The sequence below is a fragment of the Rhinichthys klamathensis genome, unplaced genomic scaffold (genome assembly GCF_029890125.1).
Source record: "Rhinichthys klamathensis goyatoka isolate OS25496 unplaced genomic scaffold, OSU_Roscu_1.1 h1tg000566l_1, whole genome shotgun sequence".
NCBI classification, from domain to species: Eukaryota; Metazoa; Chordata; class Actinopteri; order Cypriniformes; family Leuciscidae; genus Rhinichthys; species Rhinichthys klamathensis.
In genome coordinates, this window is record NW_026607032.1 from 1,217,988 (window position 1) to 1,242,648 (window position 24,661).

The window sequence follows — 24,661 nt, forward strand, 5'->3', positions numbered from 1 at the left end:
ATAAATGCAGTTTTGGTGAGCATAAGACCAGGATAACCTTACATCTAAATGATTACAATCATCCTTGGACACATGTGTACTGTGCACAAGGAACTGGTCACAAGCTTCACAAGAGATTCCCTAGTTGCTAAATATGAGAAAGTATGATACCACACAAGTGAATTAGCAGTTTTGTGCAACATGGAGTTTCCATTTAAAGAAACCAAAAGTCTGCCTTCAACCCAATAAAGCCAGTTGTCAGCTGTTAAACACTAGGAAGGATCCATAACAGCTCTGGTAGCCATCTTGTGGGAGTCATTAGGTCTGCAGATGGCTCTCCTGGCCATATAACATCCAAAAAATGACCCATTATTCATGACCAAATAGTATTCTGCCTTGTTCTTCCTACTTTAAATTAATAGTGGTTTTCTGACCGCCTAGACGAAGTCAAACACCTTCTAGGGTCCAGATCAAAACATAATCAACCATCATGGAATGTTCAGAACATATATCCATTTCTGTCATTCCTCATTAACACTCACAGATCAGAACATGTATAACAGCATTCCAAGAATAATCGAAGACGCTCTAAGGCAAAATGGTGGGACCCACCTACATGGTTTTTGTCTAATTTTACCAAAGACTAAAGCATCTTAAGCTCCAAGTGATTCTAGAATTCTAAAAGATATTACCCCTCCATTGATAACTGACACCTCAATATTACATCTACACTTTTAGTCTCACTTACTTCTTTTGGTCTTACCTTTCTGCTGTCCATTGTACACCCCAGCTAGTAGCGCTTACTCGAGCAGAAACTTAAAGCATTCGGGCAAGCATCAGCGTGTAAGCGGGGTCAGAGCCAGAACTCTCCAGGTCAGTTGGAGTAGACTGACACGGCTCCATGTGGAACCTATTCTACCCTTAAGCTGTGGGTGGGGAGGGGGGAGGAGCCTGGAGGTTTGGCTTTTTGGGAGTTTCTTAGGGTCACAAAAGATATATTCACATTGGCTGCTTCTACCTATACTGCTACTAACTATACTGCAACAGGCTGTCGTATCTATGCACAAGATTGTATCTTTTTCTTTAAGAGACATGGGTATATATACACATGACAGTAAAACATTCCTAATGTTACAAAAGATTTCCATTTCAAATAAACACTGTTCTTTCGAACTCTCAATTGATCAAAGAATCCTGAAATTAACAGGAATAAAATATATAGAAAACCAGGTCTATATAATCAGATCATTCAATAAGTGCTCAATTCAAACAATGAGGGAGCGTAGCCTGCAGACATGTGAGCCGTTGCAAGCTGTTCACCTGTTCTTCACACACTTTCATCTCAGAACTTTTGTTTCCAGATTCTGCACAACTATGTGTGTTCAACCAGCATCTCCTAATGAATTCTATATAAAAGACATAAACAGAATATATTGACCTTTCTTTATCATTGTACCCAGGGCTGATTCTCATTATTGCTGAGCTTTTTGCATTCGTAAACACAGAAACAAATTAATGTTATATAGGGACTGAATTTGATGAACGACCCATTTTAAATTACAATATGCTCAAAAGGGCCAATTAGAGCACTTTTAAAGGCCCATTCAGGGATTCAGGGTTGCATAAGCCACCCCAGTTTTGGCTGACATCAAACATAGAGACTTAATGTCATGCAACTTCAGCTTCTAGACTGAAAAACATCTTCAGAGTCGATTAGCATCAGACTTTGACAAGCGAGACACACAGAAACCAGAAGTTCAAGTCACTTTAAAGCATTGTTTTCAGTGTTTAATGTACAACATTGTGTTAATTGTTTGTCCGTAAGTTAGACTACAGACCTGGATGAACAACAATCAAATCCACTGCATTTCTGACAGGAATGACAAGAAAAGTTTTTATTAAAGGGCGTTCATGGTCATAATATTTCAAATGAAATAGTATTATCTGATATGTAAATACATTTCAGGTGGATGAATTTCTGGATATTCATCACTTATGTAATATTTGTGGATCCTGTCTGAACTGAAGCATGATGTGATGATACATGCTTTTGTTTAAACTATTTCTGACAGGTTTTTGTCAAAGAATGACTATGCTCTGCTGATTTAAGTCAACCATCTTAAACACAACAAGGTTACACAACATCTCTCTTCTTGGTATCCTTGTGCAGACATTATGTAATTAGATCATCATGACAACAAACTTTAAAGATATACTGCTCAAAACTTTTAAATGTTTTTGAAAGAAGTCTCTTATGTTCACCAAGGCTGCATTTATTTGATCAAAAGTACAGTAGAAACTCTAATACTGTGAAATATTACTACAATGTAAAATAATGGTTTTCTATTTAAATATATTTCAACATTTATTTTAGTCCTCTGATTGCAAAGCTGAGTTTCAGCAGCCATTACTCCTGTCTTTAGGGTCATATGATCTTTCAGAAATCATTCTAATAAATATGCTGATTTGGTGCACACACACAAAAAAAAACGTATTATCTGTGTTGAAAACAGTTGAGTTGGATTATATTTCCGTAAAAACTATACACATACAATGTTAGTTCTAATCACACATTTCTGATGTTAACATGCATGGATAATATTAATGTTGCCATGAAAAAAGCTTTGTGGTTGTACAATACTTATGCTTGTAAATCGTGTGTAATTTAACTTGTATTTCTTGGCTCAATTTTACTTTAATTGTAAATGTTTTGATGTAACCATAGTGTTTTCCTTCACTTTATAAAATACAATTATTTGCTGTGGAAATTAACATTGAGAAAAGCTGTTGCTTGAGCTTATTTAGGATATAGAGATAATACTGGAAACCAGAAATATTCATTTTAAAGGGAACTAAACAGTAAAGTTTAATTACAACACCTTGTCTTGAAAAATGTGGGCCACCTAAATGTTATGTTTAGAGTATGCCATTTAACACATGGTTTAAAATATGAGCAAAACCCTGTGTATCAAACTAAGACCTATGTAGGCCTACCTGTAAAACTGAATGGTCAGACTTTCACAAACATGTGATTTTTGGGGGGTAAATAAAGCGTGTGGAAAGAGATCTGAGGCTGTGCCCTTGGCCTGAAAGCTCTGAATCGAAGCGCTGACTTTTTCATCTCTCCTGTGTCCTGAGGGTTCAGTTTGTCATGGCATGTGCACGGCTTGGAGTTTGCTGAAGCTCTGACTGAGAGACTGCTTACAGTGAGACCAGCTCTCTTCCTCAGGAGCCGTCGGGCAAATATTCCCAAATGCATCTGAGAAACGAAACTTTCCCCAGTCAGTGAGAATCAGCAAATACCAAATCCTTCCATACGACATTTAGCCTGTCAAATAGGCAGTGCTTTAAATGACATATTGCGCAAAAAATTGTATTTGCAGAAAGAATCTTTGCCCTTTGGTCAGGAAATAAGTAGGCTCACTGCTGTGACAGCTGGAGAGGTGGCAGTAGGGTCAGCCAAAACACGCTTGTTCAAAAGACAAGTGTGTTTACACAGAATGACTCTTAGTAATAGACCACAAAAATGAAAGCAATTCTTTGTTCTAGAGTACACTTCAATGCTAATGCTACAAAGCTAAAAGTGAACGTATAAATAGCATTATTGTGTTTCAAGAGCCCCTAATTCTGAAAAGAATGTGACTGAGAAATACAGTCTAGACATGAAATAATATGTTTAACATGTTCCTGGCTAGATGTGGTGAATTAAAACAGTTTAATGCAGAGGTAGTTCCAGTCACTTTAATCACCGTTCTATATTAATGCGCTGCTTTCATTGAAGCACACATGCACATCATTTACAAACAGAAACATTCAGGAGCACAGAATACTTATTAACATTGCCCTGCAAAATAGCCACTCTACTGAATTGCTACATTATATTTCTCAGAAACCAAGGGGTAAAATCCCTGTTTTTAAAGTAATTAAACTCACAGCTTCATTGTTAGTAGAGAGACGCTGCAGTGCACAGACAAGGTAATTCACATATCTCTCTCCCTCTCTCGAATTAATTCAAATAAATGCTCTAATTTATTTATTTAAATCAATGTCAATCTTACCGAACTACAATATTTCTGTGTCTGAATCAAAGCGGACAGAATGCTAGATCTAACCAGCAGTAACTGACGAAAGTAACCGTCATTTTTACCTTTCCACTGCAAACATCAATAAGAGCTTAACTCTTTCCCCGCCATTGATGGAATTTTCCGGCAACCCATGTTTTCATTGTTGGTAGGGGGAGCTATTTTGCATCTTTTGAAATCTCCGGATCCAATAACAAGCGAAGAAACAGCAGAAAAGAGTTAATACCAATAACAGGCAGATGACCATGGTATAAGTAGGATAATCCATGGCTAGCTGTGCATTAAACAGTTTGAAGGCACTCCGCAGAGGTGCCTTTGCTTTATGCACCTTCATGCTTTAAGTTGGGTGGTTATTTGCGTCTACGTCGTGTATTAAAATTGTATAATGCACAGCTAGTCGTGGATTATCCATTACTTATAAATAATGTGCGTGATTATTTTCCCAAGCCAATTAACGACAAACTTCATCGGTCAACTCCATCACACAGTTACCCATCAAGAAAAGTTCAGACTTCATGGATTCAATTCAGAGTTCAGAAAAATCATGAATCTGGAGCTATCTATCAGGATGTGATATCAAGGTTAGTATTTGTTTTTAGCATTGTGTCAAATCAGCAATGTGATATAATGAATAATAATGAAGAAATAATGTAGCCTAACACCATCTGATAAACATGACCAATACATGCATAAAGACAAGAGAGCAATATGAATGAACCATCAGCCCATTTCACGGCACAGTTTCTCGGCCGTCACATACAGTAGGATGCATTAAATCGGACATAAGGTTGTGATATGAGAGGTATACTGCCCTAACAAAAAGTCAAATTTTGAGCAAATAGATTCTGGAAATTGTAATGCGTGAGCACGCAAAATATTTCTGTGTGCACATGAAAAGTTTCTTAGGCACACACAATAGTTTCTTTATATATATATATATTTATATATATATATATATATATATATATATATATATATATATATATATATATATATATATTTATATATATATATATATATATATATATATATATATAAATATATATATATAAAGAAACTATTGTGTGTGCCTAAGAAACTTTTCATGTGCACACAGAAATATATATAATATATATATGATACATATAATAGGAGTTTGTTTATTTTTTATTTTTCCAAAGGTCCCTTTAGAGGCTCTGTATGTTCTTACATGTTACATGTACTTACTATAGTAATTGAAAGAGTACATTATGCATGATTACAAGTAACCCTGAAAATAAAATAAAGTGTAATCGAAAAATATAGTGTTATGGCCATAAAAAGAAGAATGGGAAAACAGTGAAAAGTTAAGGGAACAAATGGCTTTGAGAGATAAAGGGAGTCAGAGAGGACAAGGCAAAAGATGAGTGAGATTAGTTTAAAAGTGAGATTTGGCCAGAGGAAAGTACCCATGACTGAGAGAGGGTCACTGTCTGAACAGCTGTCATGGCTGCCAGCCTTAGACAACCTTCACCTATCCATGAAGCTCTGACGGAAGGTCACATGGGTAAAATGACTCTTCAAATCAAGTCTTAGGGGAAAAAGAATCAAGCTATTGGTTCTCAAAAAAAAAAAAAGTTTTGAAAAGAGAATAATTTCGAAGTTATTTAAAATCATCACATGAAGGGTAGTGAGAAATGAAGCAAGATGGACATAAAGAGAGAGAAAGAGAGCAGCTGGAAGCCCACGAGCGCAGTGAGTGTGAGACAGGAGAGACCACTGCCTCCGAGCACACATATGCTTCTGACTGCTCTTTTCCCCTCTCTCTTCTTTCTCTCTCTCCATAAACATTGAGCTTGTGAACTTTGTAAAAAAGGTCAGATGTCCTTCCACTGAAGCACAAGATGATGTTTTGATCATTTTCAAATCACGCTGGACAACTAGATCATCAGATTGTTGAAAAACGTGTGCAGTTCAGGCAACTCGAGTACAATGGGGAATAACAAATACTAAGAAATTATGCAATTGATGTTGGTTTTTCAAGCAAACTTAAAATACACTGCTATACTGATAATATTTGTGATACAAATATGTGTTCATTTAGAAAAATGCAAAACAGAAACACATCACTGTGGTCTCAGATTTTGGAAGGCACTGTAGTACCTCCCTAAATCCATATATAAACAAAGAACATCAAAACACACACACACACACGCTCAGTTTCAGTCTCAATCTCAGTCAGTGAATATAAATCAATGTTGATGATAAATGATCCTTGCAGTTTGCCGACATTGCAATAGGGCAAGCACATTTCGTAATAAACATTATTGACAGTGCATGCTCACACAGGTCTTCACCTGTGCAAATGGCAAACCTACGTGCCACAGTTTTTCCGGCTACATTGTTAAAGAGATTTTTTGCTAAACACTTACTCTCCCCAAACATTACAGCATCATTATTTTCGCTCTTTGGAACATTATGTGAAACCAATCACTAGACACAGCATCTCTTTAACAGTAAGATAAATGATCAAGTGTTGCAGTCAAAACGAACAGCATTTGCTTTCTAAACGCCGATCATCATAGATCATTGTGAAGACATTTTGACCCAGTAAGTTTCTCAAATGAAATTACTGGCTCATATTATCGCAATTATTAGTCAAGCATGCTCTACTCTAACAGATAGCATTAGACAACACTAAAGGATCCAGTAGAATTAACCACATCAGAGAGCTAATATAGGAGCTCCATATCGCCTAAGCTGTCAAAGTGTACAGAGCTGAATCTACAGCATAGGATTAATCAGATGAAAATGGCATAGCTGTGATTGGAGAATGCTGCCCCTTTTTGAGGGACCAAGTCATTTAGAATATGAAGAATGATCAGCAATGAATTGAGTCAACTCTTCGTGTTGTTTACAGAGAACAGCTATCAGTGACACCACTTAATTATAATTTTTTACTTATATATATATATAAACAACTAAAAATGGATTACTTCAAACTAGTATTCTCTTACACTAGCCAAATTAAAATTTTGAAAAGTTGAAAAGTACATTACTGTATGTGCAAATTAAAATATCTGGCAAATCAGAAATAATTAACAATCAGCCCCAATGCAAACATTTTCCAAAGGATGCAATTTCATTCTAGTTAATGCTCAAGCCTAAACAGGGCAATGATGATGTTTCCCCACCGTATGCACAAGTACACATTAGGGGTTTGGAGGCTGGAGGCTATGGCTCTGGCAGATGCACCTGCTCCTCTGTATGATAAATCAGTGAGCTCTACAGCTGGACACCTGAGTCTGTGGTGCCTCTCGGGGTTCTGGCACTGCTAGAAATCATCAAATAAATCAGTACAACTCATCAAACCCCTTTTGCAGTGAGTCCATAAAACAGTCGTTACAGGGGTCAATCTTAATAAATTGCTCAAGTGAGATATCTTACAGATTAGGTCAACTTAAAAATAAAAAAAAATCACCTTCTTTAGTCTGATATTTAAAAATGGACAAAATTAAACAGACTGTAACATACTGTACCTTAAAGGCTTATATATGTAAATGCCCATTGTCTAAAGATTTTTGAATGTTTTGTGCTGTTTATGTAAAGTTTACATGCTTTTAAGGGCGGTACAGAAAAAATAAATAAAAATAAAATAATAATAGACAGCTATGGTCCACACACTTGAAAAGGTCAGGTGAGCATTGCTTATGAGGTTTCAAAGGTCTCATCCCCAAGACAAAGACTCACATCACATTAGAACTGACTAAGGCAAGACCAAAATCCAGATAAAATAGCACTACACAGTAAATGCTTCTCGGTACTAATTAAACTATGAAAGAGAATTTGCAGCACTTTAAAAACTGTTCACGAATATAACTTCATGACAATGCAATTTGAGACTGCACATTTCCCCCGAACTTGAGATATATGATAGAAACGGTTTTAATTAAGCCCACAAGACTGCCAACATTCATATCAAGATTAAACAAGATGACGATAAATGGATTTTACAGAATTCCAAAACTCAAAACCCGCCAAATAATCTATATTAATTTTAAAAAAAGAAGAAAAAAAGTTTTGTCTGTTACCTACAGGAAGTAACCTAATTTTGTCTTATCAGTTTGTATTTAGTCACCAGACTGTCACTTTATCCTACTTCACACACTCCTACAAAACGGAGGAACGGAAACAGGTGCAATGGAAAGGATGCAACCAAAACTGGCGCAGCAACATAAATCTCTGAGGCACAAAGCACATTATAGGATATCTATACGTTTTATTTCCAATAAATCTTCCCTATGATTGTTTAAGTGACAAGTGCCTTGGTGACTAAAAAAAGGAGGTGAAGCAAGACAGAAAAAGGAGAAATATGGGCCAGCCCTCCTTTCAGCCTGTACACTTTCCTCCTTCCTTCTGTCTCTCAAACACTGCTCTCCTGCCCACTTCCTTGGAAACTTTATCACATACCCTTCCACCAGCGTCGCCAGAACTTCCCACTGCAATTTGTTATAAAAACTTTTCAGTTGGCCCACACGTGGTCTGGTTTTTAAAGAGCTTCTCACGTGGTCTGTGGGCTATTGAGTCGTCACAGGCCCCCTGAATGATGGCCGAAAAATAAGGCACTGCAGACAATGCTTGGTCTTGATTAATTCAGTTCTTTCAGGACCCTGCACCGTCGTCCGGGCAGCTTCGTACAATTGCCGCTTTGATGCGTCGGGTAACGTGCTCGCTCTCGCTCGCTCAAGAGAAACAACATTTTCAAATTTCCCTCTCGGCAGAGCTCAACATCTATAGAAAACGAAAATGCTGCCCGTTTCAAAACAGCACAACATGACAAAAACACAACTGACCTGATCAGCCATACAAGCTGCGTTGCTGTTGGACTCCGACATGATTCGATAGTGCCCAGTAGTTCTCTCGTCTCAACTCTCGAGTTCTTCATTCACACCTCTCCGTTTGCTTCCGCAGGGGGGTGGGGGGGATGCTGGGGGGGGGAACAGCCTCCTTTTGGCCAGGCTTGATTAATGCCTGAATTATTTTCACCTCATTTCATCTGATGGAGTTCTGCTTCCTCTCCGCCTCTTTCAATCATTCGGCATGGAAGGTCCCCCTCCACCGCTGCCACTTTCTAGCTCACTCCCTCTCCCTCCCTTTCTGTTTCTCTCTCTCGCTCCCTCATCTCTACCTCGTCCGTTGTACTGCGAGTTAGGGGAAAGCGCCCCCTCCTTTTCTGTATCCCCCATTCTACAAAACAGACAGAGGAGATCCACAGCCTTTGCCTCTACCTCCATAATGAATGGAGTCGTTGTCATTCCAGCACTTTGGCTGCATACTGAGTGCTAGGAGCTGCTAGCTTAGCTGCCTGGAGTCACAGGCGCTGCCAAGCTTTTCAGTGGCCAGCCCACACGATGAAAGACAAAAGTAAGGAGAGGTCCGCTTCCATGGGGCGCGCAACTCTCGCTGTCTCTGCATTTCTTCCACTTGTTCTCGAGGCAGCTGCACCCAGACCACCAACGCTCGCATTCAGCAACACTTGACTCTCAAATCCTCATCCCTTGACATTGCCAATTCTCCTGTAAGGTCCTGCAAGAGGCCAGAGGAGGGATATACCCTTCCATTTGTCTGTCGGTCAGGCTGCCGCCTTGTAATTCATCCGTTCGCTGCAGGTTACTAGATTTTCTCAGCAATAAACGGGCAAAAATCTATAGAGGACATTATGTGGCAGACTGTGAAAAGCTGCATTACAATTCACACAGAAAAAAAGTAACCTACAGACAAAAGAAAGCTCTCGGTGGCAGCTCCTGGCGATGGACCCAACTGAGCATCCTGTTATTGGTGTTAAAAGTTGACAGACTTCTGGCATTTTGCCTAATGAGCATTTGAAAGAGGGGTACAATAGTGGTGATGCAGTTGATGAGCAGACTTCAAGAGGACAGCACAGACATCTCTATCCGCATCACAATGTGGAATGGATCACACGTGATAACTGCATACACTACTAATGATTTAAGAGTTAAGAGTAAAAGAACAAATGCGTTTATTTTCCAACTATGTTTTAAGGTTTCATTTTAAATACATATTCAATAGCCCAAATTAAATAGGGACAAATATACAGTGGCATGAAATAATATTTGGAAACGTTTGGACACTTTAGTTACACTTAAAATATCTGAATGTCATTTCATTAGAAACCAAAATATCAAACCAAGTGGAATCTGGAAACAAATGCTACTAGAGCTTTTACAATAATTTTACAATTTATTTAGAATGACTTTCAAGCATGGTATCAAATGGTATCATTTTTAGTGGATGAAGTCAGTTCTCATCAAGCAAAATAACATCTATATATTATAGTATGTCTTATTTCATCATTTAAAAGTCTAACTTATTTTGGTTTAAAAAGTATGTTTATGCCATATTTCTTTAAAATAAATGCCACTGGGCTTGATATTTTGTTACATAATTGTAAATGGCATTCGTAATTTTGTAAGTGTGGCATAAGAGTCCAAATTGTATGAAGATAATGCAAATGCAGTACAAAAGCAAGCTTTTTTTCTAATATCCTCCAGTCATCCCAAAAAGTTGTATGCCTAAATTAATAAAAGGGTAAGTAGAATAAAATGGAGAATAAAAAAATACAAGAAACTATTTTACATACAAAATCCTAACCTTGATAATAAATAAAAAATTGGATTAATTCCAAAAAAGAGTTTATTATGCCTATGAGTTATTGATGATGCTCTTCCAGCTGAGCTTAAATACATCTGCTCTGCCTGTTTGACCCTTTGGGCACAGATAGCATCACATAGAGATGAGCATCTCTTTACACTTAACTAGACAAAGTTCTTACACAACAAAATTATACTGCAAAAACATCAGAGCCATGACCTAGCGGTTAGCATACATGCTTTAGGGTGAGGACGGTCTTGTGAGGTTCAAATCAGTCTTGTGTCATGTCACAATCCTACGTATTTCTACTGTACCCTGTCTTCTTTCTCTATACAAACTGGCAAAGAGTCTGGTTTCATAAACAAATCTATAATAATGATCTGAAGTCAAATTACAGTAGCCTATTTCAGAAATCAACAGCTAATTTGAGAGTGTCCTCTCAATTAATATGTGAGTTTCAAGAACAACAAGCAGCTGGCTGAGACTTTATGCATTTGTGACACCTACTCTTTCACACAAACACACACATATACACGCACATAGCTCCGGGCAGCTCCTTGTGTCTGTGCCACGAGCCCGGCTGTAAGGGAATCTGACACAGGCGGTCATTAGAGACTCCTCAGGGGCCCCAGCCAACCCCTATTAGTCAAGCAGCAGCACGGAACCTCGCCTCCCATCACAAAAACACTCGCTTCTAATGAGGATATGTACGCTCCGCTATTTGCGCTGCCCCATATCAATAGCATAATAGCGAGTGATGAGAACAAGAAAGGGCTGTGACTGAAATGAAATAAACACATCAAAACAAAACTCATTAGACGGATCCTAAACAAGTGTGCACACTTGGGAGTGGGGGAATAAGATCTCCTAATTACACACTTAGCGCTCATTAAGGAATTTAAATTTCATAATAAAAACAAACCTAACCTAATCACAAAAACCAAATCATAACCATTTTGAATAGCATTTTTCTCTTTAAGTCATTTATTTAGCTAAAATTTGTGTTTGTGTGTTTCTAAGCTAAACTTGGATGATAAAATTGTTCCCAGAAGTTGGCTAAATATAAAAACACACAGAGTGTATGTATATATATATATATATATATATATATATATATATATATATATATATATACACACACAGTATGATTTATAATTTTATAATGATGTTAAATTAAATAGTTATTTAAAAGTTATTTAAAATATTACTATATATATATATATATATATATATATATATATATATATATATATATATATATATATATATAGAGAGAGAGAGAGAGAGAGAGAGAGAGAGAGAGAGAGAGAGAGAGAGAGAGAGAGAGAGAGAGAGAGAGAGAGAGAGAGAGAGAGAGAGAGAGAGAGAGAGTAATATTTTAAATAACTTTTAAATAACTATTTAATTTAATTTAACATCATTATAAAATTATAAATCATTACTTTTATTAATAAAATACCTTTATAATGAACTACATGACATTTTTGCACATTCAATTCGAAACTATTCACAGTACAGTAACTCTAATAATCCTTCTGGAACTTTAAGGTGTTAAGACCCTATGAGTGCACAATGAAGAAATAGCAGGATTTTGAGCTTAGCGACTGCAATTACTCGGTCACCTCTACTTAGGACCTTCACTTGGAATCTGTGAGTCAGCAAACCCACCTCTTAATCATTAGGCTACCATCATAGCATACTTTGCAGCTCTGTGTGTTTTGGTACTACTACAGTACTAAAGATATAGCTAGACATTCTAATATAGAAAAATTAATCGGTAATCCTTCCGATTATATATAAATATAATGTAAGTAAAAGGACACTTTAGACTTTCAAAATCTAAAATAACAAAAAGCTCCTCTAAGATGGTATATATCACTTGTGTGCTGCATTCCAGGTCAAGGTTATAATAGTTAACTAAAACTAAAACCATAAAAAAAACATTTTTGTTTTTTATTCAATAAAATAAACATTAACTTGAAATAAGTTTATTTTATTTTTAGATTTTGTTTTAGTTGCCAACCAAGACAACATTTCTCATTTTCATAAAAAAATAAAACTAAAAAAAAAATATATAGACATTAGGGATGCTCTGATCGATCCGACACAGATCAGTATCGGGCGATAATCACATTCAATGACTCAATCGGTAGTCACTTAATTTGGCTGATCTCACAAACGGATCACAATTTATTGACATAAAACCGTAAAAAGTCCCCATTGGCGTGCATTTGCGCCACGTTCTGCTATGTATCTTCGCGAAACATTAGTAAACCATACGGAGTGACATGACATGCTGCTTGGCTAAAGCTATAGGACTTCCAGGATCCAGTCGCTTTGGGATCATGACGTCATCATGTCAAGCATGAATATAAACAAAATAAAATACCATTTTCTGGGGTTTTCTCAGCACTCTTGTAACAAAAGAACCTCCAAACATGATCAACATTTGAAGGGGTTTTCTATCAAATGAGAGCAAGTACTTCATGATGCCTTTTTTTTTTTTTTTTTTTTTTTTTTTAGAGTTATGCCACTTACAGGTAGATGTGAAATCATTAAAAATGCCTTCATGGTATAAGGGGTTAGCAGTGACAATCAACAGAGAGCTTACACATCACTTATATAAAGCTTGAATGATCAGGAGCGGTATCAGCCAAATGTGAGGACAAGAAATCTGTAGTCGGAATCTAGGGCTGTCTCTGGAAGGAATTTCCCTTGTGGTGATTTTGAGTGGCTTAATATTGCGATTTTAATCACATTTTTTTTTTTTTTGTTATATAAATAAATTTTACGATGTGGTCAGCAGCAGGCACGAAGACGAAGGAGATTCAAAAGCAAACCAGGCTATTAATAATTCAAACACTTTGAATGAACATGGAGGAGAATAACGCAAACCACACAATGCATAAACAAAAATTGACAAAGAACAACTGAAACACAGGGCTATATAAACATGGGTAGAAAAAAGGAAAGTAAACTAGACATGTGAAACGAATACGTAACTACAGAAACAAACAAGGACATAATCAGTGACCAATGAAACCGAAACAAAACAGAGCATGTAAACAGGAACTAAAGGAAAGAGAACAGAATGTCAAAAGAAAGGTCTAGATAACAGAACATAAACCTGACTATTAGCTTGCTGGGCTATTGTTTGTATAACATTTATTTCCGATCCTTCAGTCTGACTGGACGAGAGGCTTTCTAAGATTGCTGAAATTTCACCAGTAAGACTCTCTCTCTCTCTCTCTCTCTCTCTCTCTCTCACTCGCTGTATGCTTAGGCTTGTTAAATGCAAATCTACGGAGCTGCTGTACAAATCACAATAGTACACAGAGTCTTAAGTAAAAAAGAGCCAGTTGGTGAAAAAAAACACATTCTTCACTCGTTATCATTATTAACTTATTTAACATTCAAGACACGCATTAAGTGTAAAACAAGAAGGACATAGCCTTATGGAGAGAAAAAAAAACCCTAAACATCGTGGTGGCGGCGGTTGCTTGCATTGTGGTTGGCTTGTCAGTATAGCGGTATTACAATATTGCAGTTATCACGACAGCCCTATCGGTATCGGTTGCAAAAATCCTGGTCGGAGCATCCCAAATAGACCTATTTTATAAAAAAAAAAAAAAAAACTTTACCTAAAATGAAAACAGAAAATATAAAAATAAAAACTAATACAAATATTAATAAAACTATAATAGTATCTCAGTGACACTAAAATAACAGTGTGACTAAAGCTGTTTTTGAATTTTGTCATTAATCAATGTTTGCCTAGGTCATATGGACTACTTTTATCATACTTTCATGGACCTTTTATAGTTTTTTTGTTAATATAATTCACTTTCACTTTATGGAAAAGAGAATGACCAAGACATTCAAAAAAATTAACAAATAAAGGTGGATGAGGGTGAGGATGAAAAGCTGAGTTTAATTTAGAGACCCATGGGTCATTTGGACCTCACAACAAGAGTTAATTCAGAAGCCTCTACAGTGTAACCTAAAAACAGGAAAGTAACACAAGAGGTTTCCAGATTCACCAGGGAGTTTCAGTAAGTGTGGTTTCCAGCAAGAGCCCTTAAGCAGGTGTTTCCCATTCAGGGCACGTTCGTTCTATTGACAAGCTGAACAAGAGGGCCTCAGTGAGGGCTAAAATACTACTGCTGACTAAAAACGTCACTTTTTCAAACTTAGTGCAGGCTTTGATGAGCCGTCCCCTTCCGGAGCTCTCTTTTGCCCCATTTACAATCTAGAGTGGTATGTCCAACACACAAAAACAACCCAAAGCAAACACACACACAAAACAGAGGACCACGGTTTTAGACAATCAACTCTCATGATTTTTACCCCCTGCACATGACAGCACACAGGCTGAAATGCTGAATGGTTGTTAACCATTCTGGTAACAGAGAGAGATATTAAATAATTGCTAATATCTAAAATAGGAAACATAATATTTGAGACATTTCCACAATCTTATTTAGCTTTTGGAGAGACTTAGAAAACTTTTAAAAAAATATGTCACCATTTACTTGCTAAACATTAGACGCACTTGAAATAACTACAATGGAATAGATTTAAAACAAAAATGGAGAACTAAGCTGACAAGCAATGTTAGGATATAATTAAACAAAGTGGAGTGAATTTAAAATAGTAACTAGCATTATGACTGTACATTTTGTATATTTCTATTTTAATTTGCTATGGTTGGAGTCATAATTTAGCGTAAAATATGAGAAATATTAACAAAAATTACAAAAAATAATGTTTTTTTTAAAAGGTATAAGATTTTTAAAAGGTGGAAAAAGCCATCAAATGTAAAAAAAAAACAAAAAAACAAAAAAAAACAATTGCTTTGGAAAATCGATGAATGCTACACAAGATGAATGCAAAGTGACTTATTGTGTTACAAAATAGAGAAACACCCCAAACACACTGAACTCAAGTTTACAAAAAGGGAAGCTGCTGACAGGCTCAACGTATGTTTAATACCTAAAACTTAACACACTGATAGAAAGAGAGAAAACTCACAAATCAAGTCTATTCAAAATTTCAATGAACAATTAAAAGCATTCAAGTGTGTAAAATAGCTTAATATAATTGACTACTAATAAAGGAATAATTCAAATAAGATGAGAGTTTTCTTCACCAGTTCCCATTACATCACACTGAATTCATATTTATGTCTATCATTATAAATCAACTTAATATGCTCTCACTGTGTATTACGCTTCAATGGTGATCACAATGATGCTAAAACGGGTATTTGTACAAAAGGAAGTAATGCAGTGAATCTTAATCTGAGCCCATGTTGGACCAGACACTAAATAGGGAAGTCAGTGAAAAGTCTGGCACGACCATTGTAGGGGGCGACACAGAGACATATTTATGGACCTTCGTCTGAAAACGACTTCCTGCCCCGTTCCTTTGGAGTGCGAGTGTGTGTTTGTGTGCGTATAGGGCAAAGAGAGAATTTGTGACGTCCACCTGGTCCAAACGGCTTTCGGGACACTGAAGAGCAATTTCCAACGCTTGGATTAACCTGAAGCTTCCATGATTATTCCCCCCCCAACCACCATAATTTGGCTGGAAGGGCCCCAGCTGCTAATTCTTTATAAATAGCGTGTAGCTCAGACCTCCTCCGGGGAGAATGGGGCTCAGAGGAATGGCTTGGGCACAAATCAGGCTGGAAAAAGCACACAACATACACATTTTGACAAACATATGGGACCATCGCTGAGGATGAACTTGAGGTACATGTGACTTTGTCGCGCCTCACGTGGATCTGACAATCGGCCAATTAGAAAAGTGACAACAGGCTATCAAGCTGTTTTTAAATTCAAGAAAAAAAGAAAAAAAAGTAGAAAAGTTCATTCTAGAAGCTGAAAATGCAAGGAAAGGCTTGCAATATGGCCATCTGTTTTGACAAATGGTTGACAATCTGTTTGAAAGAGGACAGAGACCCTGCTCTCAGAGTTTACAAGTTGTCTTGGAGTGGATGCCTTTTCTCTCAGCGCACAAAGGGAACTAGTAAAAAAAGCACCATATGAGATTCTCTGACATTCGAGTAAGGCTTTCTGTCACGAGTATATGAGAGCCAGGCAGTGAGCACTGATTACTCGCACACAGAGGTCACGTTATAAGGTTAAATGGCCAAATTTTGCCATTTCATAAACCACAAAAAGAGACTGGTATGACAATTTATAATTATCTACGTCAAATTAGCAGGTCAAAAAATACACAAGACCTCAAAACCCTCTAAAAAGTTGTCGTCATCGTTTTTTTTAACTGTGACAACTATAACACTCTTGGTTTTTTGGTTTGCGTTTGAAATTGTGTTTTTTCTGAATGTATTATGGATTTCCTGGCTCTTAATTTAATGCATGAACTGGTCAACACAAAAGCATGGGTTGTGTTGCTGTGATCTGTCAACATGGAGAGCTTCAAAATGATAAATAATAGGTCAAGGGGCTGTTTCTGTGGAGAAACCCTGAGAACAGCAGACCCCCCCTCATCCCATGCCTTTTTCTCCCATTCACACCACCACGGGGGGAGCAGGTCGGGTTCAAGCGCAACAAATTACCTAAATATGGGCTGAAAAGGCTTTGAGAGACTTCAATACAACAGTTAAAAATAAAATTAATAAAAGGAGATTTAGGAAGCCAGGTGGATGGAACACAATGCTAAACTGCAGTCCATAATTTCAGCTAGCGAGGAGAAAAAGCGTCTCTTTCTTGGTCAGTATTTGTGTTTAGCCTGGGTAGAATAGGGGCACCTCCACACATAAAGGCGAGAGGAAAAAACACAGAAAAACGAAATTTTCAGCCTGAGTGGTTACTTCAAATGAAATCTAAAGGCTGATTCTCAATGGGCCCTTTTAGCGGAGGGGAGTGTTTTTTAAAAGAATCGCAGCAGTGGACGTGTTTGGCATTTGGTGGCCCTTGTCCTCCAATTGTGCGTACTCCACGGTGGCTGCCTTCTCTCTAGGCTCGCTACACTCCACAGACAGTACAGTCTGGGGCTCGAACATAGACAGAAATCATGTTTGACTTCCCTTTTGCTCAACCACATCTGTTCCCATGCCCCTGAAGGCACTTTGGTTGCGCAGCTACAAAGATGTGTACGCTGTAGTTAATGTGAGTGAGTGACAGCTCAATATGTTCCTTACATAAGTCTGAAAGTGCTGCTGACCTAGGCATGGCCTTGAACTTGATGCTCACCTACTATAAATGAGACTCTGGATTATGAACAAAAGAAAATAATCACACTAAAGCATACAGATGCTTTTTATTAAAAATTCTGAGACATCTCATAAAATTTTTTAAATTTAGGCTCTGTTCAAAACTCTAGTGAGTTTGGAACAGACATCACTGTTGTTAAAGAGATAGTTCCCTCAAAAATTATTTACTCACTAAACTGTATGAATTTGTTTCTTAAGTGGAACATAAAAAAGACATGTCTCGCTGTTTTTTTTTTTTGTCTATACAATGGAAGTTATGGTATATATGAGTGTATATGACTTTCATCTTTTAGTTGAACACAATCAGAGTTAAATTGGACTCCAATGTTGTTTGATCCCAATCTTCCACAAGAGACGAAAAAACTGCTCCCAGTACAGGTTTGGAATGATATTAGGGTGTGAAAAGGTGGAAAAAAAAAGTTTCATTTTGTACTATCCCTTTAAACTGTGTTGTTTATATCTGTCACCATCCGGCTAAAATTTGAATGCAGTGCTGGGAATAGCATATAAAACATTTTTATGCCTGATGTCCACTGCAGACATTGCAAACTACCAGTCTTAGCCTAATGGTTAGAGAGTCGGACTTGTAACCCAAAGGTTGCGAGTTTGATTCTCAATACCGGTAGGAAACGACTGAGGTGCCCTTGAGCAAAGCACCTAACCCCCAATTGCTCCACGGCTGCCCACTGCTCCGGGTGTGTGTGTCCACGGGTTGCAGTTTATTACTCACTGCTCCTAATGTATGTGGACTAACTTGGATGGGTTAAATACAGAGGACAAATTCTGAGTATGGGTTACCATACTTGGCCTTCCATCACTTCACTTCATAATGCCATGTTTGTTATTCCAAAGATGGTCGTCCTTCACAGATAAGGCAATTCTAAAATGCACTACGTCAAGCTCAAGGAAATTATTCATGGCCTGAAGGGCATTAATGTATAATATTTATTATTATAATATATACATTATTATTCTAAATGTAGAGACAAAATAGCTCAATCTAATTAAAAATTTACTATTTCACCCAATAGTTTGTCATGTATTTTTTTGTGCCCATTAAAAGTAAAGCATTGTTAGCTTATCAGATTAGCAACATCTACTGAACATCTACTACACTACTTAAACTATGTCTCACACATTTCACGTGAGGAGCGCTGTTTGTGTGGGGCACGCGAGTCACCATTAACCATTTCCTGGAACCATTAACGGAAATGATGCGGAAGCATTTCAAATCAGTCACTTTTATACATTTTCAATTTAAGTCAATTTAGAGGTTCCATTTCTGTTAGGATGAGGATTTAGAATGATGGGTGACCGTGAGACAGCTCACTAAAATTATGAATGTAATTTACGGTTGCTCATTTAGTTTAATGCTAATTAATTGACCTGTGCTTTGAAATGTTTGAAAGCCCAGAGAGGAGAGATAAAACGTGCAGCAGTAGCCCAGCATCCTGAGGGACTATGGGATCCAAAATTTGTTTGCGTTTAATTTCCACTTCACAGACAGCAGCACACATTAACAACCCTTGGGAAAGGTTGGAGAGCTGCCAGTGGGACAGAAGAAAAAGTAAGTACAGCATAGGGTCATCACAGCTCAATCAACAGTTCCTCCACAACTGCTTCTGAATGTCTGACAACTCCAGCATTAATTCCTCTCATGTCATTCTACTAGGCTCTAATTATATTTTGGGTTACAGCAGCTCTTACAGTCTCTACTGTCACTGTCAGAGGGGAACAATGGGCTTTTCGCTGGTGATATCTCATTGTCAACATGTCAGGATATTCTTAAAGCTGAACAGATTCTGTCGGAGACAGAGAGGAATTAACACCATTCAAAGCACTGACACAAGCTCCCTGCCTTGCCTTTTTAACAGTATACAAAACCATATACTAAGGTACTACGGATTACCACTTGGTCAGATATTGTACATTAAGCAGAACTATTTAAATGAGGTGTAAAATGAGGTGCCACTATCGTAATCAGTAAAAGTCATTTAGAGTGATGAGCAAACAAATGTGCCGGTCAAAATCTTTTTTCCCTTCTTAAGAGCCAACCAAACCTCTGTACTGAGTAAGTTTTAAGTCATATAAATCACTGACAGCCAAAAGCACATAAAAAAAAAGAGTTTGTGCCCAAAGAGTGTAAAAGCCAGAATGTAAACGCAAGTCTCTATGGGGTGCAGAGCAATTTAGCATTTGGAAGCTGTCAAATACATTATAAACATCTAAACAACAACCTTGAAAAACAAAATAAAATTATGATAAAATTAAGATTAGATTTAAGATTACATTTTTAAGATTAAGACTGTGATTATGCCACAAAAGCATATTCAATCAATAATCATCAGAATAATGAGAATCAAAATTTTGGAAACAAATCATACGTATTCCATCTGCAAGATGCCCATTTACAAAAATAAATACACTTGTTTATATGTACAAAATGTACAGGGCACAGTACAAGGCTACAGGACAGGACAATACAGTTATATGAACATAGAGAGACAAACAGGAGCCATACCATTACAATCACTACAACCAATCCCACAAGGGGAGGACAAGGGTGGGGACGGACCTCAAAGGTTTATTTGCTATAGGACCCCTACAACAGTTTCCCTAGCGTTTACAACCTCATATGGACTACCAAATCCATTCTATAACCATGTTCCAGTCATAAAAAACTTTTGAGACAGAATTTAGGTGGGATAATGTAAATTGTCCAATTGTGGAATATTGTTATCCTTATTTCTAAACTGTAATTATAATTAAACCTGAAAATGTACCAGTCATAATTCTCATTGTATGCTGTCACAGTACTAACTCATTTTAAGTATCACAGCTTTTACAAATGAAAAAAAAAATAGACTGGTTTAATGGAGAAACAGTGTCCTGACCAAAAGTCCAGCCCAGCAGCTGCTCCATGCAAACCACTGACACTTCACACAAACATATCACAAATAAGCACTCAGAAACACTAAAAATAACAAGAGTATGTCTTAAAATAAAAACAAAAACAGAAGTAGCAACTATAACTATAATCGCATCAAAAATCATTACAGTGTTGACATCTATTTACAAGACGTCATACATCCCTTACTTGTGTTATGGTGTTGCAGCTCTTTTTCCTCAGTTCGCAAACACTTTAACATTAGCTCACACTGCCAGATGTGTGTGCCTTCAGCACAGAAATGGTTAAAAAGCCATCAGGGTTTGGAAAGAATGTTATAGACCAAACTCAGAAGTCATATACAGTTTTAAATTCCTTTCATAATCATCAGGAAAATTTCTTTATTTAAATAAATAAATGGAAAAAAAATTACAACACACATTAGTCGTGAGGTTTCACGGAATGGCAAAACATTGTGAAAGTCCTGTTTTTCCTCCCTAAATTATACTAGATCAATTGTTAAATTTATCTTCATATTCTCCTGATCAAAAGTTAAAGATATCTGTCAGGACATTTCATACTACTCCTGTGAGTCTCTATCATGAAAGCTTTACGTAGAAAAACACTGTAAGTAGGTTTAAGCTCTAATAATTTTTTCTTAGATTAACTCTCTGAACCAATTCATTATTTTCTCTACACTGTGAGAAGAAAATTTTTAATTAAACCATAAAAAGAATGTAAGATATTTAGGACTGTGGCCTGATCTAAAATGCTTTGACCTGCTTGAGTACTAACTTTTAACAGAAAATATAAAAATGCCAGACATGTTACTAATAAAATAAAATTATAATACAAGAATAAAATAACTTTTACAAATATATATAACCTAAACATAGTTTTAACTCTGAGGGGGAGAAGAAAAATAACAAAGTGTAAAATTGCAAGTCAGAGTGACTCACCAATATGCCAGAAAATTGTTTTTCCGCCATGCTTTTGAAGCTCTCTTCTGCGTGGGTCCCCTTTCCAGAAGGATGCCCGTCCTGACCCGTCTCTGTGCTCTCTGGGAGTCGTCTTGAGCTGCTGGGGTATGCGTCTCAGTTTCTTGTGCGCACTGCTTCTCCCTCAATCGTTTCCTCTCTCTGCTAGTTCAGTCGGTTTGCAATGTTGGGCTGAGGTGGCGTCTCTGCTTTGTGCTAATTCTGCGTTAATCCAGGAACTTTTCTATGCTGTGAAAGGGACATGTGACAGGGAGAAGGAGGGAGGAAGAGGGGGGGAAAGCAACTATTAGCCCCCAAACGTGTTGTTCTCTCTTTAAAACAATCATTTCATAACTGCTGATAAGCCTCAGTAACACTGTCCATGTGCTGGGTGGAGTGTGTCAGACTACAAAGTCTGAAATTCTGATATTACAAGAAGTGATGTAGGGGATGCTTATATGATAAACTAAGATGAAAAGATTTACTTTTTTCAGTAAATAACCAAAACAAAGGGCTACTGTATCGATGGGTACAGAGCATAAGCTTGTACTGAGAATGCACAAACAACTAGAACATCTAGAAAATGACAATGATTGACCATGCCTACAAACAGGCACCATGAGGACTATATTGTAGATTGGTTAGACATTGAGACTACTTCCCACAATTATTCCATTTTACTACAAAAATTTTCAAAATACAGCAGATGAACACCTTGAATGAATGAATGAAATTTTAGATGTTGCACTAGTATTTACATAGTACAGTAATCCACAATTTAAAGGGTTAGTTCACCCAAAAATGACATTTCTGTCATTACTTACTCAGATATTTTTGATGAAATCCGAAAGGTCGACCTTTCAAGGCCCGGAAAGGTAGTAAAGACGTTAAAATAGTCCATGTGACTACAGTGGTTTAACCTTAATGTTATGAAGCGACGAGAATACTTTTTGTATACGCAAAAAAAACAAAAACAAAAATAACGACTTTATTCAACAACCTTCCTACGGTGTTCACATAGTAAACACAGTGCAGCACTTCCAGGTTCTACGTCATAACGCCGGCTCATTATTGGCCAGCTCCTGCATCAGCATCACATGCATGCGTCGTGGTGCTCACGTGAACCGAGTCGGCCAATAATGAGCTGGCATTCTGACGTAGAACCTGGAAGTGCTGCACTGCATTTACTATGTGAACAGCGTAGGAGAATGACGTTGAAGAGAAGAGATTTTTTCATAAAGGCGTTATTTTTGTTTATTTTTTGCATACAAAAAGTATTCTCGTCACTTCATAACATTAAGGTTGAACCACTGTAGTCACATGGACTATTTGAATGATGTCTTTACTAGCTTTCTGGGCCTTGAAAGTTGCAATGACGTTGCTGCCTATGGGTGGTTCAGAAACCTCTCGGATTTCATCAAAAATATCTTCATTTGTGTCCCGAAGATGAACGAAGGTCTTAGGGGTTTGGAACAACATGAGGGTGAGTAATTAATGACAGAATGTACATTTTTGGGTGAACTAACCCTTTAAAAATGAAATGTTTCTTGGCCTTCTTCACAATAACAGACTTACTGTCAGTTAAGGTAACATTAAGTCAAGTAGCTCTTCACCATTGTTGGGAGTAACACGTTACAAAAGTAATGCATTACAGTAACATATTACTTTTTGCCGTAACGCAGTAGTGTAAGGCATTACTAACAGTGTTGGGAGTAACGCGTTACAAAAGTAATGCATTACAGTAACATACTGTATTACTTTTTGCTGTAACACAGTAGTGTAAGGCATTACTAATCAATTTTCAGTAATATTTTACTCGGTACATGTTCAGCAACGGTTGCGTTACAACACACTTTTAGTTTTAATCGGAAAAAACAAAACAAAAAAAACCAGCAAGATCGCGGGACATTAACGAATGAAAAAATGCAAGTAAGTTATTACCTGTTCGTGGTCAGTCAATAGCCGCGTGTGGTGTCCAAGTTTGTAAATAAAGACTAAATGGCAACCTCTGATATATTTGTATAGCGATTTATTTCATTCATCTCCCTCTTGTTGGTTGTACCTTTGTATTGTGTGACATAGTCCAGTGAAGGCGTGTTTAGGGCAGGTTTTACAGGAGTGCCGCAAGGCATGATTTCAGCCTCTGTGCTCGCGCTGGCCAGTGGAAAAGCGGCTAATGGAAAAGCGGATAGAAGACTACATTCGCGAGATGGATGTATGCGCATTACTCTATTTGTTCTGTTTTCTTTCTAAGCAGTTAGGCTATGTTTAGTGTATTTTTCATGTTTTTCATCATGTTTTCATCACACAATCATGTTTTTGATGCGGTGGTGACGCATCCATGTAACATGTCCAGCCACCCGCGCTGCCGATAAAGCACCTAAAAGCTGTCACAAGGAACCGGCAAAAGCAATGATAATGAATATGTCAAATATAGCAAGGAGACATTTTAATTGTTCATTAATAAAGATGAAGTTGACGATGCTGACTCGCGATCTTCGCAGTAGGCTAGTGAATGCGCCAGAAAGAAATGCACATTTCATACGGATTACAGAGAGCTGTCTGTTTTCTTTCGTTTTGAATTGTTCTGTTTAAAAGTAAACATTTCAAGCTTTCTATAGATATATTTTTCAGGTAGGCCTATGTGAGAGGCAAGTAGGCTACCTTATTGAGAGTGAGGAGTCACGTGCCGATTTGGCGCCGGTCGGCCATGATGGTAGGAGACGCTATCGGTTGCCAGGGGCAACGCCTTCAGAACTTCACAGAGGCGCGACTAAACATTCCAGAAATAGGCTTTATGCCGAGTGTCACGTGACCAAACCGGAAAACGGGTCTCATTGCATCCGCTTGTCAGAGAAAGTGTTAA

The 24,661-nt window shown here is 37.4% G+C and overlaps 1 protein-coding gene across 3 annotated transcripts in view; it reads right to left on the reverse strand.

Moving 5' to 3' along the window:
* slc6a9 (solute carrier family 6 member 9) overlaps positions 1 to 24,661 on the reverse strand; it is a 61,569-nt gene that overhangs the window by 21,732 nt on the left and 15,176 nt on the right. Inside the window, exon 2 of one of the 3 annotated variants that reach the window (XM_056239498.1) lies at positions 21,778 to 22,044. In XM_056239498.1, coding sequence (XP_056095473.1) covers positions 21,778 to 21,807 — 30 coding nt within the window. In that variant the 5' untranslated portion in view covers positions 21,808 to 22,044. Of the gene's footprint in view, positions 1 to 742; positions 874 to 8,872; positions 8,989 to 21,777; positions 22,045 to 24,661 lie in introns of those variants that run through there. The other 2 variants (XM_056239497.1, XM_056239499.1) reach the window with 2 other exon arrangements.